This window comes from Monodelphis domestica, chromosome 6, assembly GCF_027887165.1.
Source record: "Monodelphis domestica isolate mMonDom1 chromosome 6, mMonDom1.pri, whole genome shotgun sequence".
Classification (NCBI taxonomy): Eukaryota; Metazoa; Chordata; class Mammalia; order Didelphimorphia; family Didelphidae; genus Monodelphis; species Monodelphis domestica.
Window position 1 is genome coordinate 69995678 of NC_077232.1, and position 23254 is coordinate 70018931.

The following is a 23254-nucleotide window of genomic DNA, read 5'->3' on the forward strand; positions in this document are numbered from 1 at the left end:
CAGCCTTTTCACTCACCCACTTGGTATGCACTCACCCATTTGGTATCCTAAAGGAAGGTCCAAGAGCTGCCTCACCAATGTCAGGGTCTCAGGTCGATGAAGCAAATCCTTCACCAGCCTCCAACTCGAACTCCAACTAGAATTCAAACTCTGAACTCCAAAGAATTCCCTCTCACAGTTACAATTGCTTTTAAAGATGCTTCTTTGTGTTACTTCCTGTGCCTTCCTCTGCTTTATGTGGACCAATCACAGTCTTAGAATTTTCTTAGGACTGCCCAGCGGGCAGTCAGTCATTTCTGATTTATCACTCACTTTTAGCACATGTGGGTTATAGACCTCCCCCCACTCAAGTGTAAAGTGGGGTGTATATGCTTCTGGTGATTAAATCTAAAAGTGGGCAGGGGAGAGTTAATCCCATATTCACATAGTTCACTTTCTGAAGATAGACAACATTTTTCATCACGAGCTCATTGGAATTGTCTTGGGTCATTGTCTTTTTATTTTTAACCCTTACTTTCTGTCTTAGAATCAGTACTGTGTATTGGTTTCAAGGCAGAAGAGTGGTAAGGGCTAGGCAATAGGGGTTAATTGACTTGCCCAGGGTCACACAGCTGGGAAATGTCTGAGGCCAGATTTGAACCTAGGACCTCCCATCTCTAGGCCTGGCTCTCAATTCATAGAGCTACCCAGATGCTCCTAGATCATTGTCTTGATCAGCATAGCTAAGATTTTCATAGCAACTGAGCCAAATTCATAAAAATAAGAGACATTTCCCAAATGATAAATGGCCAAAGTATATGAACTGACAATTTTCAGACAAAACTAAAGTTATCAATTGTTATATGAAAAAATGCTCCGAATCATTATTTGTTAGATAAATGAAGAGCAAAAACAACCCTGAGGTATCACTTGTGAGGAATTGAGAGGATTGGGATATGTAGTTAGTTGTGACAACTGAGTGGACCACACTGACTCAATTCTGGAGCTAGCTTACTTCCCTTTCTATTGATGGGCTTGTTCCAATTTCTGTCTTGTGATAAACGTTTATTCAATTGTGGGAATTGGAAGAAAACCTTATTGCATTGTTTAAATAGTCCCAAAGGGCTCGAAAACTGGACCACTTGTACCTGCTTTTTAGAGACTGAGGTCTTAAGTTATGCTGACTAGAAACACAATCAGATCCTAAAATTGAAATAAGTAGTTTTTTCATGATCATACAACTCAAGCAACTCCTATGTCTTATCTGAAAACTGGCTCTGTTTAATCAATTGGTTATTGTTTCTGTGTTCCTTTGATTATATACAGACATTAGGAAGGAATCAGACACCTCTTTTTTCTGAATTCAAGGAATTGCACTTTCATGTGCACCAATTTACACTTGGAAAATCCCTAATCTTTCAGCCAATTAGAAATCAAATTACAGGAGTCTAGGTCAAGATGGTGGCTTAGAAGCAGTGGAAGTTCAGACCTCTTAAACCCTTCCTTACCAATCATAATCTGAATGCTCTCAGGGGACTGAAAATCAAACCTAACAACAAGACAGAGCCAAGGAACCCTCCTGCTGGACTCAATTCAAAAGGTACACCCCCCAAAAGCTGGAATCCGAGAAAACTCAGGTTTAAGGGGAAGGCAGAAGGAGGGTCCCAGGACCCCTCCCCCCACCTAGAGCACTAACCCTCCAGCGGCAGGTGGGAACCTCTGGGCAGGCAAAGGTGCTGGTCTGGAGGGTGTACCTTGCGGGTAGGGTTGTGCCAGGCTTAGAGCGTCGAACACAGGCGGCGGGGAAGGAGCTGGAGAGGGAGCATAGAGCTGGCAGCCTAGTCAGAACTGTGAAGACCCTCCATATTGCTCCAGCCTTCCAGGAGGTTTTGTCTTCAGGGCATATCCAGCCTAACCCAGCTGAACTTAATCCCATCAAAAGTCTTCAGAGCTCAGGGAAGCCCAAGTTCCAATACCCCTCCCACACAGACTGCTGGACTTTAATCCAATCAAAAGCTTCCAGAGAACAGGGAAGCTCAAACTCCAACACTCCTCCCCAATAGACTGCACTGAGAGATCTTCTGTCAAAGCTCCAAGAGGGGAGACTGACAGAAAACCCCAAAACCAAAAAAATGAGAGGAGCAAGAGCACAGACAAATACAGGGAGCAAAGAAGGTGTAAATATGAGCACACAACAGAAAAAGAAGAAAGAAATTACAATCTACAGCTTCTGTACAGGCAACAAACCAAGAGCAGAGGAGGAGGCAAGCAATAAAACAGAAATCCCAGAGAAGTGGATACAGGCTTTGGAAGAACTCAAAATGCAATTCAAAACACAATTAAGAGAGGCTGATGACAATTGGAAAAAGAATTTAAAAACTAAGATAAGTCATCTGGAAACAGAAAATAGTGTCTTGAAAGCCAAAATCAACCAGCTTAAAAGTGAGACAAAGGAGATGAAAAATGAGACAAAGAAGACGAAAGATGAGGCAAAGGAGATGAGAGATGAGGTAAAGAGAATGAAAGATGACCTCCAAAGAAAATCAGACTAGAAGGAGAAGGATGACCAAAAAGCCAGGGATGAAATTCAGTCTTTAAGAACCAGAATACAACAACTAAGTGACCTCACAAGGCAGCAGGGCACTATAAAACAAAACCAAAAGAATGAAAAAAATTGAGGAAAATATGAAGCATCTCATTCACAAAACAGAGGATTTAGAAAATCATTTGAGGAGAGACAGTTTAAGAATCATTGGTCTACCAGAAGACCACGACAAAAGAAAAAGCCTGGACATAATACTACAGGAAATTATATGAGAAAACTGCCCCAAAATTCTAGAACAAGAGGGGAAAGTGGAGATTTGAAAGAATCCACAGATCACCTCCTGTATTTAATCCCCAACTGTATAGCCAAATTCAAGAACTATAAGACCAAAGAAAAAATATTACTAGCTGCTAAGAAGAAGTCATTCAGATACCACAGAACCACAGTGAGGATAACACAGGATCTGGCTACATCTACACTGAAGGACCAAAAGGCATGGAATATGATATTCTGGAAAGCAAGGGAACTAGGTCTACAACCAAGAATCAACTACCCAGCAAACCTGACTATATTCCTACAGGGGAAAGTATGGTTATTCAACAAAATAGAAGAATTCCAAGAATTTGTAAAGAAAAGACCAGACCTGAACAGAAAATTTGATGCCCAAGCACAGAACTCAAGAGAATCATCAAAAGGTAATTAAAAAAGAGGGAAAAAATAAAAATAAAACAAAACCAAACCCACCCACCCTTTTTTAACGAGACTCAATAAGTTAAAATGATATGTATCCCTATAAGAAAAGAGGTCATTGGTAACTCTTAAAATTGTTATTATCAACTGGGAAGCTAGAAGAATTACACTTAGAGGGAACAGTGACAAACTGTATAGGATGAAATGACAAGACATAAATAGGCATATAGATATATGTATGCATAAGTGCATATACATGTGTATATATACATATATATGTATATAACTAGAACTAAAAAGAGGTTAATACTAAAAGAAATGGGAAAAGAAACAAAAGGGGATAAATTTATATGTCACAAAGAAGCTCATGGTGGGAGGGAAGAGAACATCAATGCACTGGAAGGGTAAAGAGGATGGAGATAGGAAATACTCAACTCTCATGTGCATTGAAATTGACCCCAAGAGGGAAGAACAATGTGATCCATTGGGGCAGAGAATAGATTTGCTCCCTATAGGGGAGTAGAAGGGTAACAAATGGACTGGTGGGGAGGGAAGCAGTACAAGGGAGGGAGAGGGTGGGGGGATTTTAGTTTTAGATTTTAGTTTTAGTTTTAGAAAGACTGCAAAATAAGGGGGGGAATAAGAAGGGAGGGAGGGAGAGAGGGAAGTAAAATAAGGGTGGGAACTAGGGGGATTGATTAAAAACAAACATTGGTGTAGAAGGAAATAGTGAAAGAAGAAAAGGCAGGACCAGGAGTAGAAATCAAAATGCTGGGAAATACACAGCTAGTAATCATAACTCTGAATGTGAATGGAATGAACACCCATAAAATTCAAGCAAATAGCAGAGTGGATTAGAATCCCAAACCCTACTATATGCTGTCTACAAGAAACACACATGAGGAAGGTAGATACACATAGGGTGAAAATAAGAGGATAGAGCCAAATCTATTGGGCATCAACTGATAAAAAGAAGGCAGAAGTCACAATCAGTATATCTGACAAAGTCAAAGTAAAAAATAAATCTAGTTAAAAGAGATAGGGAAGGTAATTACATCCTGATAAAGGGCAGTATAGACAATGAGGAAATATCAGTACTCAACATGTATGCACCAAATGGCATAACATCCAAGTTTTTTTTTAATTTTTTTTAAAATAATTTTATTTGGTCATTTCCAAGCATTATTTGTTTTAAACAAAAATCATTTTCTTTTCCTCACCCCCTCCCCACGACCTCTCCCATAGCTGGCACATGATTCCACTGGGTATCACATCTGTTCTTGACTCGAACCCATTTCCGTGTTGTTGGTATTTGCTCTAGAGTGTTCATTTAGAGTCTCTCCTCAGTCATATCCCCTCAACTCCTGTAGTCAAGCAGTTGCTTTTCTTCGATGTTTTTACTCGCACAGTTTATCCTCTGCTTGTGGATAATGTTTTTTAGATCCCTGCAGATTGTTCAGGGACATTGCATTGTCCCTTCCAAATTTCTAAAGGAGAAACTAGTGGACCTCAAGGATGAAATAGACAGAAAAACTATACTAATGGGAGATCTGAACATTCTTCTATCAAAACTAGATAAATCAAACCAAAAAATAAATAAGAAAGTGGTAAGAGAAGTAATGAAATCTTAGAAAAATTAGAGTTAGTAGAGATGTGGAGAAAAATAAAATAGGGACAAAAAGGAATATACCTTCTTTTCAGCAGCACATGATACATTCACAAAGATTGACCATGTATTAGGGCATAAAAACATTGCAAACGAGTTCAAAAGAGCAGAAATAATAAAATGCAACCTTCTCAGATCACAATGCAATGAAAATTATAATTAGTAAGGGTACATGAAGAGGTAAATAAAAAATTAATTGGAAATTAAACAATACGATTCTCCACAACTGGTTAGTTAAAGAACAAATCATAGAAACAATTAATAACTTAATTGAAGAAAATGACAATGATGAGACATCCTTTTAAAACCAATGGGATGCAGCCAAAGCAGTACTCAGGGGGAAATTTATATCCTTGAATTCATATATTAACAAATTAGGGAGGGTAGAGGTCAATGAATTGGGCATACAAATTAAAAAACTAGAAAGTGAACAAATCAAAAATCCTCAGATGAAGACTAAATTAGAGATCCTAAAAATCAAAGGAGAAATTAATAAAGTTGAAAGTCACAGAACTATTGATTTAATAAATAAGACTAGAAGCTGGTACTTTGAAAAAACAAATAAAATAGACAAAGTACTAGTCAGTCTAATTAATTAAAAATCCTCAGATGAAGACTAAATTAGAGATCCTAAAAATCAAAGGAGAAATTAATAAAGTTGAAAGTCACAGAACCATTGATTTAATAAATAAGACTTGAAGCTGGTACTTTGAAAAAACAAATAAAATAGACAAAGTACTAGTCAGTCTAATTAAAAAAAAAAGGAAAGAAGAAAACCAAATTGACAGTATCCAAGATGAAAAGGGAGACCTCACCTCTAATGAAGTGGAAATTAAGGCAATCATTAAAAATTATTATGCCCAATTATATGGCAATAAATATGGCAATCTAGGTAATATGAATGAATATATACAAAAATATAAATTCCCTATTCTAACAGAGGAAGTAATAGACTACCTAAATAACCCCGTATCAGAAAATGAAATTGAACAAGCCATCAAAGAAGTCCCTAAGAAAAAATCCCCAGGTCCAGATGGATTCACAAATGAATTCTATCAAACATTCAAAGAACAACTAATCCCAATATTATACAAACTATTTGACAGAATAAGCCAAGAAGGACTTCTACCAAATTCATTTTACGACATAAATATGGTACTGATCCCAAAGCCAGGCAGGCTAAAAACAGAGAAAGAAAACTATAGATCAATCTTCTTAATGAATATAGATGCGAAAATCTTAAAATAGGATACTAGCAAAAAGACTCCAGCAAGTCATCACAAGGGTTATTCACTATGACCAGGTAGGATTCATACCAGGAATGCAAGGATGGTTCAATATTAGGAAAACCATCCACATAATTGACCATATTAGCAAGCAAACTGACAAAAATCACATGATTATCTCAATAGATACAGAAAAAGCCTTTGATAAAATACAACACCCATTCCTATTGAAAACACTAGAAAGTATAGGAATAGAAGGGCCTTTCTTAAAAACAATAAACAGTATATATCTAAAACCATCAGCAAACATCATCTGCAATGGGGATAAACTAGAAGACTTCCCAATAAGATCAGGAGTGAAACAAGGATGCCCATTATCACCTCTATTATTTAACATTGTACTAGAAACACTAGCAGTAGCAATTAGAGAAGAAAAAGAAATTGAAAGTATTAAAATTGGCAATAAGGAGACCAAGTTATCACTCTTTGTGGATGATAGGATGGTCTACTTAAAGAATCCTAGAGAATCAATCAAAAAGCTAGAGGAAATAATCAACAACTTTAGCAAAGTTGCAAGATACAAAATAAACCCATATAAGTCATTAGCATTTCTATATACCTCCAACCCATTTCAGCAGCAAGAATTAGAAAGAGAAATTCCATTTTAAATCACCCTAGACAATATAAAATACTTAGGAATCTATCTGCTGAGACAAACACAGGAACTATATGAACACAACTACAAAACACTCAGCACACAATTAAAACTAGATCTAAACAATTGGAAAAACATTGATTGTTCATGGGTGGGATGAGCTAACATAATAAAAATGACAATCTTATCCAAATTAATTTAATTATTTAGTGCCATATCCATTGAACTACCAAAAAACTTTTTTTTTTACTGAATTAGAAAAAAAAACCATAACGAAGTTAATTTGGAAGAACAAAAGATCAAGGATATCCAGGGAAATCATGGGAAAAAAATGCAAAGGAAGGAGGACTTGTAGTCCCAGATCTCAAACTATACTATAAAGCAGTGATCATCAAAACAATTTGGTACTGGCTAAGAGACAGAAAGGAGGATCAATGTAATAGACCTGGGGTAAATGACCTCAGCAAGACAGTCTATGATAAGCCCAAAGATCCCAGTTTTGGGGACCAAAACCCACTATTTGATAAAACTGCTGGGAAAATTAGAAGACAGTATGGGAGAGATTAGGTTTAGATCAACATCTCACACCCTACACCAAGATAAACTCAGAATGGGTGAATATAATGAAGGAAACAATAAGCAAATTAGGTGAACACAGAATAGTATTCTTGTCAGATCTATGGGAAAGAAAAGACTTTAAAACCAAGCAAGAGGTAGAAAAAAATCACAAAACGTAAAATCAATAATTTTGATTACATCAAATTAAAAAGTTTTTTTTTTTACAAACAAAACGAATGCATCCAAAATGAGAAGATAAGCAACAAATTGGGAAACAATCTTTATAACAAAAACCTCTGACAAAGGTCTAATTACTCAAATTTATAAAGAGCTCAATCAATTGTACAAAAATCAAGCCATTTTCCAATTGATAAATGGGCAAGGGACATGAACAGGCAGTTTTCAGCCAAAGAAATCAAAACTATTAAAATAAGCACATGAAAAAGTGCTCTACATCCCTTATAATCAGAGAGATGCAAATCAAAACAACTCTGAGGTATTACCTCACGCCTAGCAGATTGGCTAACATGACAGCAACAGAAAGTAATGAGTGCTGGAGGGGATGTAGCAAAGTAGGGACATTAATGCATTGCTGGTGGAGTTGTGAATTGATCCAACCATTCTGGAGGGCAATTTGGAACTATGCCCAAAGGGCGCTAAAGGACTTTCTGACCTCCTTTGATCTAGCCATAGCATTGCTAGGTTTGTACCCCAAAGAGATAATAAGGAAAAAGATATGTACAAGACTATTCATAGCTGTGCTCTTTGTGGTGGCCCAAAATTGGAAAATGAGGGGATGCCCTTCAATTGGGGAATGGCTGAACAAATTGTGGCATATGTTGGTGATGGAATACTATTTGTGCTCAAAGGAATAATGAACTGGAGGAATTCCATTGGGACTGGAACAACCTCCAGGAATTGATGCAGAGTGAGAGGAGCAGAAACAGGAAAACATTATACACAGAGATTGATACACTGTGGTACAATTGTATGTAATGGACTTCTCCATTAGTGGCAATGCAATGACCCTGAGCAACTCGGAGGAATATATGAGAAAAACCACTATCCACATTCAGTGGAAACACTGTGGGAGTAAAAACACTGAAGGAAAACAATTGCTTGAATACATGGATCGAAGGGATATGATTGGGGATGTAGACTCTAAATGAACATCCTAGTGCAAACATCAACAACATGGAAATAGGTTCTGATCAAGGACACAAGTAATGCCCAATGCAATTGCACATTGGCTGCGGGAAGGGTGGGTGGAGGGGACTGAGGGAAATAATATGATTATTGTAACCAAGGAATAATGTTCTAAATTAACTAAATAAATTAATTCAAATAGGAAAAAAAGAAATCAAATTACCTAATATTGTATTGTTTCCTTTTAATTAATTGGTCTTATTTGATTAATTGTTTTTAACCTATAAGAAGTCTGTTTACCCGTATATCTGAGGTCCAGGCCTAGGCTGAGAAAGGGGCCTGGTCCTGATTAGTTAGGCAATTGGTATGCATTGCTTAATAAGTTCATATGCTCAGAAGATGGACCCTTTGTTTCCTTAGTCATTTCCTCTTTTGATGGCTATTCACCTTGAACCCATCAGATTGGCTAAAATGAGAGAAAGGGAAAAAGATAAATGCTGGAGGAGATGTGGAAAAGTAAGTAATTAAGGTACTGTTGGTGAAGCCATGGACCAATCCAACCATTCTAGAGAATAATTTGATACTATTCCCAAAGGACTATAAAACTGTGACTACCCTTTGATCTAGCAATACTGATACTAGGTCTGAAACCTAGAGAGATTAGAGAAAAAGGAAGAGGATCCACATGTACAAAAATATTTATAGCAGCTCTTTTTGTATTGGCAACAAATGGAAATTGAGAGGATGCCTATCAATTGGGGAATGGTTGAACAAGTTGTGGTATATGAGTATGAGGAATTCTATTGCGCTATAAGAAATGAGAAAGGGAATGGTTCCAGTAAAACCATCTTAAATGGACTGAAGAAAGTGAAGTGAGGAGTACCAGAACACTTTATACGCCAACAGCAGTATTGCCATTTGATCCACTGAGAAAGACTTAGTTGCTCTGATTAAGTCAAAGAGCCAAGACAATTCCAAAGGATTCATGATGAAAAATACTATACGTTTCCAGAGAAAGAATTGATGGACTCTAAGTGCAGACTGAAGCATCTTTTTTTTCTACTTTCTTTCTTTTTTTTCTTTTTAAAAAAATTATTTTATTGATTAATTAAGAAAAAATTTCCATGGTTACAAGACTATTTATTTTTCCTGTTTTTTTTTGGGGGGGGCAGGGATAAACATGGTTAATAAAGAGATATGTATGGTATGACTTGGGTTGCCTATTTCTTGCCTTCAATGAGTTGGGGGATGGGAGAAAATCAGGAACTCAGGATTTAAAAAAAAAGGAATATTTTAAAGTAATAAAGAAACTCAATTGCTCCTCAAGGCTGAGATTTGAAAGGTTTGGTCATCCCTTTCAGGTATCCCAATTTTAAGGGAAGTAACTGTGTGGTAGCAAGTATGGAAAGGACCAAGAGATTCAGGATGGAAGAACCAGGAGAGAAGTGGATAAGAATAAGAATTGGGTGAGAACAAGTACCATTGAAGTCCAACAGATTTCTTATTTTCAGTAACACTGCCTGGATTCTTGCAAGTTGATATAGTCAAGTCAGAAAAGTTACCGTATATTATATTTATATATGTGTACATATATATACACACATACATGTACAGTATACATACATATAAATACTCTCTCTCTATATATATATATAAATTTATTCAATAGTGCCTATATGGGTATTGCCAGCCTGAATGCACATGTATGTGTGGATATATGTATATAAATAAACATGTACATAAACAAATAAATAAACCAATATATATGTGTATACACATATATACATATATATTGGTTTGTTTATATATATACATATACCTAGTGTGTGTGTCTGGGCAGGAGTGTGCCAAGGGATGTGGATGCATATGGATGTGCTTGCTTCAGACCCCTGACCACAGGCTCCCCTCTTCATGCCAGGAGGCTGTGCTGGAATCAAGCTAAGTGTGGCAGTTACGTTATGGGCACAGTGTATGTGGGAGCTGTATTAGTCATCCGGAGCAGACCTGCCGAGCACGTGGCCCTCCTCTCTCATGGGGCAGGCGGGCACAGAGAACGATTACTCACGAGCTGTATTTTTACACCATCATTACATAATTGTCAGCCTCATTCCTGGTGGGGGCTCTCACACTCCAACCCACCCTCACTGCACATGCCTCAGGGCCCCTTCCTGCTCCCAGGGAGACAAAGTGGAGGGTAAAGGGGTTCCCATCCTTTTCTGAGTTCCTCCTTGGGGCACACACACACACACACGCATGCATACATACACTTGTTCACGCACAGACACAAACAGCTCTCTTTATCCAGACACTCAAGTTTATGCATAAGTGGGAAAGCTGGAGTTAAAACTCAAGTGTCCTGACTCCCAGAGCAATGCCCTTCCTACTGTGCTTTACTGCTCAAGCTGGAGAGAAAGATGCAAATAAGGATGAGGGGAAAGCCTCAGTAGTTAAAGACCACGACACAAATTTTGGCATCAGTGGTCCTGGTTAACGGAGGGATGAGCAACTCCATGGGTGAAAGAGCCCTTTTGACTGGCTCTGCTCCAGACTGAGGGCCAGGCATTCCAGAATGGAGAAGGAGACTCACCAGAGAGCCATTCACTGCAGCACATGTCCAGGGACCCTTCGGTGGAGTCATCAGAAGTGTGATGCTCTTTCTCCTGCAGCAGGAAGGAAAGGAGAGGAAACTGCTAAAGAGTGGGAAAAGGAAAATGTGGAACAATGAACACCTTCCCTGATTCTTTGACTCAATGTCCCTTTGTCCAATTGGTCAATATAAAAAGGAGAGGGTGGAAGGAAAGGTGAAAAAAGACCAGACAGACTAGGAACTAGTCTGCAATCTATCCAATGGGCTTCTCTAGATTTACCAGGGAAGAATTCCACGATGTTCAAAGCTTGGGCATCCCAAGCAGTTGTGGCCCATTCTCAAGGGAGCAAGGCACTGTGGTTCTGTTTTCAGAGAAGGGGTCTAAACCTTTGCTAGTTAACAGCACACTACCTCACAAAGTGAAGACTGTTTTACAAATTATTCTCTAATAAGTGCTGGAGCAATAGTTCTCTCTCTCTCTCTCTCTCTCTCTCTCTCTCTCTCTCTCTCTCTCTCTCTCTCTCTCTCTATCTCTCTCTCTGTCTCTCTCTCTCTGTCTCAGTCTCTGTCTCTCTCTCTCTGTCTCTCTCTCTCTCTGTCTCTCTGTTTCTGTCTCTCTCTCTCTCTGTCTCTCTGTCTCTGTCTCTGTCTCTGTCTCTGTCTCTGTCTCTGTCTCTGTCTCTGTCTCTCTCTCTCTCTCTCTCTCTCTCTCTCTCTCTCTCTCTCTCTCTCTCTCTTCTCTGTCTCTCTCTCTCTCTGTGACAGAAGTACAATTTTCCAGCCCACAAAACCACCTTGTAAAAAAGTCTTAGCTATAATATTAGAACCACAGCATTTTCAGAGCTAGAAGGGCTTTCTGAGAAAATCTATGCCAACATGCATCTGAACAGAAATTACTTCTATAATACACTGGGCAAGAGGTTTGCTGAAGCATTCTGCTTTAAGCAGAGCCCCCTCAGTGATGGAGTTCTGACTCTTGAGGCAGCCAGTTCCACTTCTGGGTCACTTTAATGGGGAAGACATTTTCCCTCACATTAAACCCAAATCTGCCTCTCTGCAATCCATCTCTTTGCTTCTCTGTTCTCTGCGGTCAAACAGAACCAGTATAATGGATGACAGCCCTGAAGATAATTGAAGCTATTGCAGATTTAGAGGTGGAAGGAACTTTAGAGGTTACTGAATCCTCCTCCCTCATTTATTGGTGAAGAATCTGAGGGCCAGAGAAATGGTCTCACTCACCCAGAATCACACTGCACATTGCTGAGCAGGACCAGGGATTAACCTCTGGTTCTATGGCTCCAAAGACATTAATTATATCATACTGTCTCTCTCATTTCCTTCCCCTATACCTTCTGTCCTTCAGGTTAAGTGGCCCCAGTTGTCTGAAATGATCCAATATGTGGCACAGGGAAGAACACTGGATTTGGAGTCTGAGAATTCAGACCTAAGGCAAGTCATTCAATTTCTCTAGAATTCAGTTTCCTTATCTGTAAAATAAGAGATGATCTTGAAAGTTCCTTAGAAATCTACACCTCCAAGTCTATGATTGTATAAACCTCTTATTCTATTCTCTTCTTTTTTCCCCCCTGTCTTTACTAGGTGCTATTAGTCTCCTCCTCTCCCCAGTGACAAGTTTAAAATAAAAAGAAACCATGGGAACAAAAGAAGAAATATGAGCACATCTGCCATTTGTAGGCTCATTTTAACCTGACTTTTGCCAAACTAGGCCTGAATGCAGGCAGCAGCTACTAGCTAAATAAACATGCTACTAGAATGAGAGAGGTCAAAAGGCTGAGAAGAGTTGAATTTATGGACAAGAACTATGACAGACACACTGGCACAGATCTTCCCCAGGATTACAGATTCTGCCTGTTATCTGCCCAAAGCCATCATGTCAGTAATGCAGTGGTTCACCACACTCAGCCCTAAAGGATCCCAAGCACTAGATCTTTGCAACAAATCATTACTTGGAATAGCAGAAGTAAGACAAATACAATAGAATGACCCTTTGGCATTGCAAACTCAGCCTATCCAAGTGAACCTGACCTTTTTTTTAATATCTTCTCCTTTTCCCTAGATTTGGGATTTCAATGTCAGAGTGACTGCTCAAGGACATAAGAAGCTGCCCCATTTCTGTTGAGGGCACCATTATTCTCCCAATCTTTCAAATTTATAACCTCAGAATCATCCTTTGTTTTCCTCTCTCCCTTACCACCCCCCCTCTAAAGTCATTAGGCTGAAATCTTGCCAATTCTATGACCACATCTCTCCACCCATTTGACCACCACTACAATTCAGGTTCTCATCTCCTCTTAATAGCCTTCTATGAGGTCTCCCTGCTTCTACTCTCTCCCTTCTCCAATCCATCTTCTCAACATGTGCAAAAATAATTTCTCTAAGATAGAGGTCTAATCACGTCATTCCCCTGCTCAAAAACTTTTGGTGCCTCCTTATAGCCTTTAGGATAAAATAAAAACAAAATCTGCTGTCCATAGGGCTATGTAACTTGTCTGTGATTTATATTTAACATTATTCTCATTCCCATTTAGCATTCCATTTCAACACTCATGCATTGTTGCCAGTTGTGAAACTGGTCCAATCATTCTGGAGGGCAATTTGGAACTATGTCTAAAGGGCTATAAAACTGTACATACCTTTTGATCCTGTAATACCACTCCTAGATCTTTATCCCAAAGAGTTTTTTTTTAAAAGGGGAAAGGAGCTACTTGTACAAAAATATTTTAGGCAGCTCTTTTTGTAGTGGCAAAGAATTGGAAGTTGAGGGAATGTCCACCAACTGGGGAATGGCTGAACAAATTGTGGTATCTGATGGTGATGGAATAGTACTATGCTATAAGAAATGATGAACAGGATGAGTTCAGAAAAAGCTGGAAAGACAGTAACAGAAGTATTGTGGAATGACCAACTGTGATACCTCCAATCTCAGTAATACAATGACAATTCTGAAGGGTGCTGATGCTATCCATATCCAGAGAAAAACTGTTGGATTTGGATGCAGATCCGACCATACTATCTTTCACATTGATTTATTTATGGGTTTTATATGAGTATTCTCTTACCCCAATAAGCAATGTGGAAGTATGTTTTGCATGACAATACATGTGCAACCCTGATCAAATTGTTTACCATATCTGGGAAGAGAGAGCAAATTTGGATCTTATAATTTTGGAAAATGTATGTTGAAAATTGTTATTACATATAATTAGGAAAATAAAAATTATTTTTAAAAGGGTAGCAACCCCCCCCTCCATTATGCCCTTTCATAAATTGAATATTCTAGCTAAAGGGGGTCATGCTTGGTTATCTAAACTCAATATTCCATCTCCTGCTTGCTGTGTCTTTGCATACAAGCTGTCCTTCCTATCTGGAATACATTCCATCCTCATCTCCCTATTTTGGAAACTATATATTTTTTAAGGCTGAGCTCAGATACCGCTTCAGATGTGAAGGCTCCCTTAATTGTCCTCTCTCCCCAGGTGTTCATGTTTTCTCCTGTATTTCTTGTACAACGGGCTCTGCCTACTGCTAGTTACAGGAAGGGCTTGGTGAGGCTGTTTTTGGAAGTAAGAGACATCACGTAATGGAAAGATCCTGCTCCCTGACTCCAAGCACGTGTAGGAAGGTTTTTTATTTGATTACTGAATGATGAAGAAAGGTCTTTTGATCGGTTGGTGAACCAAAGATGACTGTGCTGTGAAGTCTCTGGGTAGAGACAGAGACTTCATGTCCTTCCCATCAGGGTCATCACATGGTCCATGATGTACAAGCAAATTGTTTTTTTTTTTTAATTTTTTTTTGGTGGGGTTGGGATGTCTCTTTTTGTTTATTTTTTTCTTACTTTTAGATGAAAAAGTATTTGAGACAGCTGTAACCTGTTAGCTTTGAAAGGTCTGATCAGGAAGTCCCTGGAGGCGGAGGCATCTAGAGTCCATGACAGATTTTTCCAAAAATTGGGCCCAGGGAAGTGCCAGGATAGCCCTGAAAAACAACTTGCTTGACTTAGTAGAGCAGTCAAGTAATTTGGAAGATGAGACCCTACGTTCCATGTAAGGGATCAACTCTTTTTTTTTTTTACTTTTTTGAAAAATTTTATTTAATTAATTAATTTAGAATATTTTTCTATGGTTACAAGATTCATGTTCTTTTCCTCCCCTCCTCCCATCCCCCTCCTATAGCTGATGTGCAATTCCACTGGGTTTTACATGTGTCATTGATCAAGACCTATTTCCATATTGCTGATATTTGCACTAGGGTGATCATTTAGAGTCTACATCACTGATCATATCTTCTTTCGACCCATGTAATCAAGCAGTTGTTTTTCTTCTGTGTTTCTGCTCCCACAGTTCTTCCTCTGGGTATGGATAGTGTTCTTTCTCATAACTCCCTCAGGATTGTCCTGGATCATCGCATTGCTGCTAGTAGAGAAGTTAAGGGATCAACTCTTGTCTATTGGCTGTGCTATATATATGGAAGTCAACACTCAGGAGCATATTTCTTTGTAATATACTTTCTATGTCTTCTCAGGAAATATCCTTTTGTAAAATATTAATTGGTGTTAATTGGTCAAATTGATATTAAGCCATTAATCACTGGGGTCAATCAATATTAAATATGTGTATCATGTAAATGGACATGGCAAATGATGCTGGAGAAATACAACAATAGACAAGCTGAGCTGCATTATCCCTCATGCAGCTCAGCTTGTCTATTGTTGTACCTACCTGTTCTAGGGTACCCCTAGAACCCAGAGGAGTAGATATAACCAGTCTTGCTCTGACGACCCGCAATTGTAGATGTGGATTGGAAGAGTTAGTCTAGAACCTTATTGTGTCATGATTTTCAGAAGTGGGAAGAGAAAAGTCTGCAGGCTGTAGGCTAGTGAGTTCATCTTAAATTTCTAGAAAAATTCTAGGAAGGATTATTAAAGGACGGTTTGTGAACAGTTAATAATAATAGCTGATATTTCTATGACACCTACAAAAGGTTTTCAAAATACTTTTCATGCATTCTTTCTCATTTTACTTTTTATCCTCCAAAGCTTTGGGGAGGTAAGTACTCAAGGCCAGATGTTCATAGATCTGGACTTGGAAGGGACCTTGGAAGCCATTAAGTGCAAACTCTTCATTTCACAGACAAAGAAGTTAAGATTCAAAGAGTTTAAGTGACTTGCTCTTGGCTGCTGACACATTAAGTGTCAAAGGAGGATGTGGCTTACCTTTTGAGTGTTGTTGCCCCCTTTTGAGTATAAGCTCCTTGAGGGCAGGAAAAGACTTTCTTTTTATTAACTAGCACAGTATCTGGCACATAGTAATCACTTGATAAACATTTATTGTATTGGACTAGATTGAATTCTCATCCTTCCTGACCTCTCTAGCTTTTAACTATTGACTACTCTCTCCTCCAAGCATGGGAAACAGTGGATAGGGCCCTTGATCTGGAGTTAGGAAAACCTGAGTTCAATTCTCTAACTGTGTGAATCTAGGCAAGTCACTTAACCTTTGTTTGCCTCTGTAAAATGAGGGTAAAAATAGCACCTACCTCCCAGAGTTGGTCATGAGGATCAAATGAGTTTTTTTTAAACCCTTACTTTCTAGTTCTAAGGCAGAAGAGCAATAAGGGCTAGGCAATGGGGGTTAGACACACAGCTAGGAAGTGTGTGAAGCCAGGTTGGAACCTCAGATCTCCCATCTCTAGGCCTGGCTCTCAATCCACTGAGCTACCCAGCTGCCCCCTCAAATAAGATATTTTTAAAGTACTTTGAAAGCCCTAAAGCATTACCTAAATGCTAATTATTTTAATTATTATTACTATTATTAATTATACCTTGAATTATCATTTCATTTATTCTCTCTCTAGAGATAGATGGCATTTTTTCATCATGTCTTTTTTATATCTTTAAATTAGGTCTATTTTTTTTTCTTTTTTTTGTCAAAGACCATGACTATTACTCCTGCCTTTTTTATTTAAAGCAAACAGACTATGCTCCAGCCCTTTATTTAAACTTTGTATGTTTCTTTCTATTTCAACTGTGCCTCTTATAAGCAACATGTTGTTGGATTTTAGTTTCTAATCCATTCTGCTCTTTTCATTTTATAGGTGAGCTTATTCCATTCACATTCATAATTATGGCTATTGTGTATTTCCTTCCATCCTATTTTCTTCTGTTTATCCTTCTCTCTCTCTTTTTGTCCTATTCTTCCCCAAAAGTCTGTTTTGCTTCTGACCACTGTCTCCCTGGAATTTGTCTATAAATATTCCTGGGAGTTTTCATTTGGGAATCTCTTTCAGATCATTGGTGGGTACTTTCAATTTCTATTTTACTCTCTGGACCTAGTATATCAGGGAAATTTTCATTTGTTGTCTTTTGAAATATGATGCCTACGTTCTTCTTTTGATCATGGTTTTCAAGAAGTCTAATAATCCTTAAATTATTTCTCTCAATTTGTTTTCCAGGTTGGTTGCCTTTCTAATGAGATATTTCACATTTTATTTTATTTTTTCATTCTTTTAACTTTATTATTTCTTGACATCTCATAGAGTTATTAGTTTCATTCTAATTTTAATTTTTTAAAAATTGATTTATTTAGGGAGCTTTGGTAACTTTTTTTGGGTTTCCTATTCTTTTTTTTTTAAGAAATTATTTCCTTTGGTGAGTTTTTGTGCCTTTTTTATTTTTAATTTTTTTCCATGGTTACATGATTCATGTGTTCTCTCTCCCCTCATCCCTCCTCCTAGAGTTGACAAGCAATTCCACTGGGTTTTACATATATATATATTATCACTCAAACCCATTTCCATATTATTCATTTTTATAAAAAAAATGACCCTTTAAAACCCAAACCCTAAATCACATACCCATATAAACAAGTGATAAATCACATGTTTTCTTCTGGATTTCTACTCCCACAGTTCTTTTTCTAGATGTGAGTAGCATTCTTTCTCATAAGTCCCTCAGAATTGTCCTGGATCACTGCATTGCTTTTAGTAGCAAAGTAAATCACATTTGATCATCCCACAATGTTACATTCTCTGTGTCTAATGTTCTCCTGGTTCTGCTTATTTTACTTGTGCTCTTTTTTTAAACCATCAAACCAATTATATTTTTAAGATATTTTCTTCAGTACTTTTATGTCTCTTTTATCAATCTGTTAATTCTGTATCTTTTAAAAAAAACAAACCTTACCTTCTGTCTGTTCTGGAGACAAGCATTCCTCCAAGGCAGAAGAGTGGTAAGGGCTAGGCAACTAGGGCTAAGTGACTTACCCAGGGTCATACAGCTAGGAAGTGTCTGTAACCCAGGTCCTCCTGACTCCAGGTTAGGCACTCTATCCACTGAACTACCTCAAGGCTCCTTAATTCTCTTTCATTATTTTCTTGTATCACTATAATTTCTTTTTGAAAAATTTCCTTTACCACTCATCTCTTTCTTTAACTCTTCCAGGAATTCTAGTTGGGCTTGGACCCAATTAGTGGTTTTTTTTTAGGCTTTGCTTTCAGCTACTTTTACATTATTGTCTTCTGAGTTGTCTTGGTCTTCCCTACCACACAATAGCAGCTTTTTATGGTCAAGTCCTTCTTTTTTGTCTGCTCATTTTCCTAGTCTTATTTTTTGACTTTGAACTTTATGCTAAAATTGGGCTTTTTGCTCACCTTAGAGTGGGCAGCCACTGTGCCAAATTTCTGATTTTTTTTTTGTCCTGCTGTTTTCAGAGCTAGCTCTGAGGAACTGCAAGTTTTCAGTGTTTCCAAGGTGGTACAATCCAGGAAGAGGTGTTGTCATTGATCTCTCTCTCTCTCTCTCTCTCTCTCTCTCTCTCTCTCTCTCTCTCTCTCTCTCTCTCAAATTTTAAACCTTTACCTTCTGTCTTGGAATTAACACTGTGTATTGGTTCCAAGGCAGAAGAACAGTGGCTATGCAATGGAGGTTAAGTGACTTGCTCAGGGTCACACAGCTAGGAAGTATCTGAGGCCACATTTGAACCCAGGACCTCCCAATTCTAGACCTGGCTCTCTATCTGAACAACTTAACTGCCCCCCCCCCCATCCAATCTCTTTATGACTAATTATCTGACCCTTTTACCATCTCTGGTTTGAGAGCCCCTGAAGCTGCTCCTGCTCCCCCTCCCCCCAATATGCTGCTTCCAAAGTCTACTCCTGGTGCTCTTGCTGGGCTCTGGCTCCCAACCTGGTGTCACAAACCTTTTCTGCCAACCTCTTAAATTGTCTTAGGGAGGTAAAATGTCTCCTTCTGACCTTTTCATTGCTATGCCACTCCAAAATTTGATTTGAAGAGTTATTTTTAAGTTGTGTGGAGAATAACTTTATGAGAGTTCATCTGGCTTGTTGCCTGTAGTCTGCCATCATGACTACACCAACTTTGATGATCTTGTTAGGTCTTCTAAGGAATGGATCTTTCTATTTATGTCTTAGAAGACCCAATTTCTTTCTTTCTTTTTTTTTAAGGATTTATCTTTTTCAGCTGGTATATCAGATGATGGGAATATGTTTATGATCATTTCCTATTGGTTCTTTCTGAATTGACAATGTTTGCATGATCATATGAGAACTTAAAAAAAAGATATCTGTTACAAATCAGAAGTAAATCTGCTCTTGAAGTAATGCTTATTTTTAGTGGAATGATACATATATTAAGTTTATAAAATGTTTTACTATGTTTTTATTTAATTAAAATAGTTTTAATTTAACATTAAAATGTGTTTATTATTCAAAGATATTTTATTTTCCCAATTACATGTAATAACAATTTTCAACATACATTTTCTGAAATTATAAGATCTAAGCTGTCACTCTCCCTCCCTTCTCTCTCCCCTCTTGGAAATAATAAGCAATTTGGCCTATGTTATGCTGGTATTATCATGCAAAACACAACTTCCATGTTCATCATTGTTTTAAGAGAATATTCATATAAAATCAAAACCCCAGAATAAAACTGTAAGTAAACTTATTTGAAAAAAGATGTTTTGATCTGCATAGTGGAATGATATTTTAAAGAATATAGGCAATTAAAAAATTAAAATATATACTTTCAGAGGTGAGAAGTCATGATATAGCAGATAGAGAACTGGCCTTAGAATCAGGAAGACTTAGCTTCAAGTACCTCCTCTGTCACTTGTAATAAATAGCCTTCTAATTGATTTCCATGTTTCAAGACTCTATTCTAATCTAATCCACACAGTTTTTAAGGTGATTTTTCTAGAGTAGTCCTTACTATATCAACCTCCAGTTTAATGAGCTCCCCTGGCTCCCTATTACCTCTGAAATCAAATATAAGATAGCTCTGTTTAGAATTTAAAGTTCTTTTAGGCTGGCCATTCCTACCTCTCCTATCTTTCTTACAGTGACTTTAACTGGTTATCTCTGGTGCCTAGAATGCTGCTCCTCATCCTTACCTCTTTAGTTTCTTTTCAATCAATACTCAGTACAAATCTTGTCTGCATTAGGAAGCTTTTTCTGGTTGCTTCAGCTGTTGATGCCTTCTCATTTTAGATTGCTTTCCATCTATCCCATTTTTATCTTGTATATACCCATGTAATTTACATGTTATTACTCCATTAGACAGTAAGCTCCCAGAGAGCAGATGCCATTTTTTTTTGCCTTTCATTCTATCCTCAGCTAAAACTTATTAGCACAGTGCTTAATAAATGCTTGTTAACCGACTGGCTTTATTTTGTTTCCTCATAATGGCCTTTTGGCTATATGAAGACAGTAATCATGTCTCCAGTTATCATCTCTTCTTCAGGTTAAATATCCTCGAAGTGTAGAAGTAAAAGAATTCCAGGCCTTTGAAAGACAAGTAAACTATGAATAAATAAAAGGAAAGGAAGGGCATTCTGGGCATGAGGTACAGCATAAGCAAAGGTATGAAGGCTGTTAAAAACAGGATTAACTAGTAAAATCACAGAGAGGAACTTTTTGGTTCAAATCTAAGGAAGAATTGACAATGTGGGTTGCTCAATAATAGACTTGGCTATCTTGTGGCATAATGAATTCCCTGTTGGAAAGGTTAAATGTCAAGATGCTGTAGGAAGGATTCCTATATGTGGTGGGAATCATATTACAGAGCATACAAAGACTCTTGGCTTATTGAACATTATTGACTTTTACATTGGCTCTTTTCTAGCCCAGCTCCCTAATTCCTGTGCTCTGAACTTGTCCCGCCATTTGTAGCCTCTGGGCTTACACAGGCTATACTTATACTCAGTGCTTGCAATACATTTTTTTTTGTGGAAAATTTTATTTAATGAGTTAATTTAGAGTATTTTTCCATGGTTACAAGAATCATGCTCTTTCCCTCCCTCCTCCAGCCCCACTCCCATAGCCAACGCACAATTCCACTGGGTTTTACATGTGTCATTGATCAAGACCTATGTCCTTATTATTGATATTTGCAGTAGAGTGATCACTTAGAGTCTATATCCCCAATCATATCCCCATCGACCCATGTGATCAAGCAGTTGTTTTTCTTCTGATTTTGGAATACATTCTTGCCAAACTTCAATCTCTTAGGATCTCCAGCTTCATTTAAGATTTAGCTCATGTGCCATTCCCTATGAGAAGCTTTTCCTGATCCCCTTGGCTGTTAATGTTCTCTCCCTACTCCTCAAGTGATCATGTATGTATTTATTTGTTCTAATATTATTTTTCCTTACTAGAGTGTAAGTTCCTTGAAAAAAGGAGTTGTTAGCTTTCTCTCTTTGTACTTGGAGAACCTGGTAAAGTGAATTCCATATAGAGCATGTGTTTAACAAAAACTTGTTGGATGTGATAAATTAGAATTATGTCCTTTGAAATTCTTCCTGTTGTATTGGTAGAGCATTGGAATAACCCCAGTGTCTAGATTGCATTCATATGAAGCCCTCAGGCTGACCTTTGATCTTACTCTGAGCCTAGGGTCTGTGCCTTTGAGTGTCCTGTTTCAGAAAATAAGTTGGTCATTTGATTATATAAAAAGCAATCTTCTCTTCTCCCTCTCTCCCTCTCTCTCTGTTCTGTTTTCTCCCTCTTTCTCTGTCCTCTCTCTGTGTCCCCCCCATGTCTCTGTCTCTGTCTCTCTGTCTGTCTCTGTCTCTCTTTCTGTGTCTCTCTGTCTCTGTCTCTCTCATATGTATCTGTAAGAGATAGGACTATGATTCAATGCTGGATTCCCATAATTCCAGAATAAGAGAATTTTAGAATTGGATGGACCTCAAAAGATATCTGAATAAGAATTTCCTCTACCAGATCCCCAACAGGTGTTCCTTCAGCTTTGGATGGAAGAAATTCCCTAAGGGGTAAAACATTAATTCCCATAGCAATCCATTCCACTTTTTGATAGCTCAAATAAATATTTAGGTATTTTCTCTTACAGTAATCTTAAAACTACTTATCACTGGCCTCTGTGCAAATCCTACCTCTTGCTTAAGTGAACAAACATTTGTTATTCTTAGCTAGAGACAAACAAGAATAAGTCCAATTCCTCAATCACTGTTATTGATGATAGGGATAAGAAAGTCCTCACCACTAAAGTCCTTGGCACTCTCAAGTGGTACAACATCAAAAAGGGAGATGATTTATCAAGGAAATGACATTTAAAAGGATTCATCACCATCTGCTTTGCCATCACACCCTAAGGACCATAAGACCTTTCCATCTGACTTGCAGCTGAAACCTGTTCTGTGTTGTCTCCCTCTTGTGAATTTGAGCTCCTTGAAATTGAGGATTGTCTTGATTTTCAATTTGCATTCTCAGGACTTAGCACAGGACTTTGCAGTAGCAAGTACTTAAGAGAATTCTTTTTCCCTTCCCTTTCTCCTCCCCATCTTTCCTCCCTTCTTCCCATTGAAAAAAATTTGAAGATAGCTATTATGTTTCTCTGGTACAGGCTAACTATTCTCAGTTCCTCCAATCAACCTCATTATGGCAAACCATACCTAACCAATGTCACTATGGATTCATCTCTAGACCCTGCATCATTCCAGGCAATCTGCTCTTGGTACACTCCAGCTTTTCTTAAAATGTGGAGGTTGGAAAATGCAGATTTTTTTCCAGTTATAAATATGATACCTCTTTTTATCTGTGTTATACATGTATTATCATGTAAAACACACTTCCATACTGGTCACTGTTGTAAGAGAATACTCATGTAAAACCAAAAGCCCCAAATAAAACCATAAATAAACTA

The 23254-nt window shown here is 37.9% G+C and overlaps 1 protein-coding gene across 2 annotated transcripts in view; it reads right to left on the reverse strand.

Moving 5' to 3' along the window:
* PTPN5 (protein tyrosine phosphatase non-receptor type 5) overlaps positions 1–23254 on the reverse strand; it is a 129163-nt gene that overhangs the window by 82479 nt on the left and 23430 nt on the right. Inside the window, exon 3 of one of the 2 annotated variants that reach the window (XM_007496997.3) lies at positions 11053–11125. The exons of the other annotated variant lie outside the window; for it this stretch is intronic. Within the exon in view, the coding sequence (XP_007497059.1) occupies positions 11053–11125 (73 nt within the window). The remainder of the gene's footprint in view (positions 1–11052; positions 11126–23254) is intronic. 2 annotated transcript variants of the gene reach the window in all.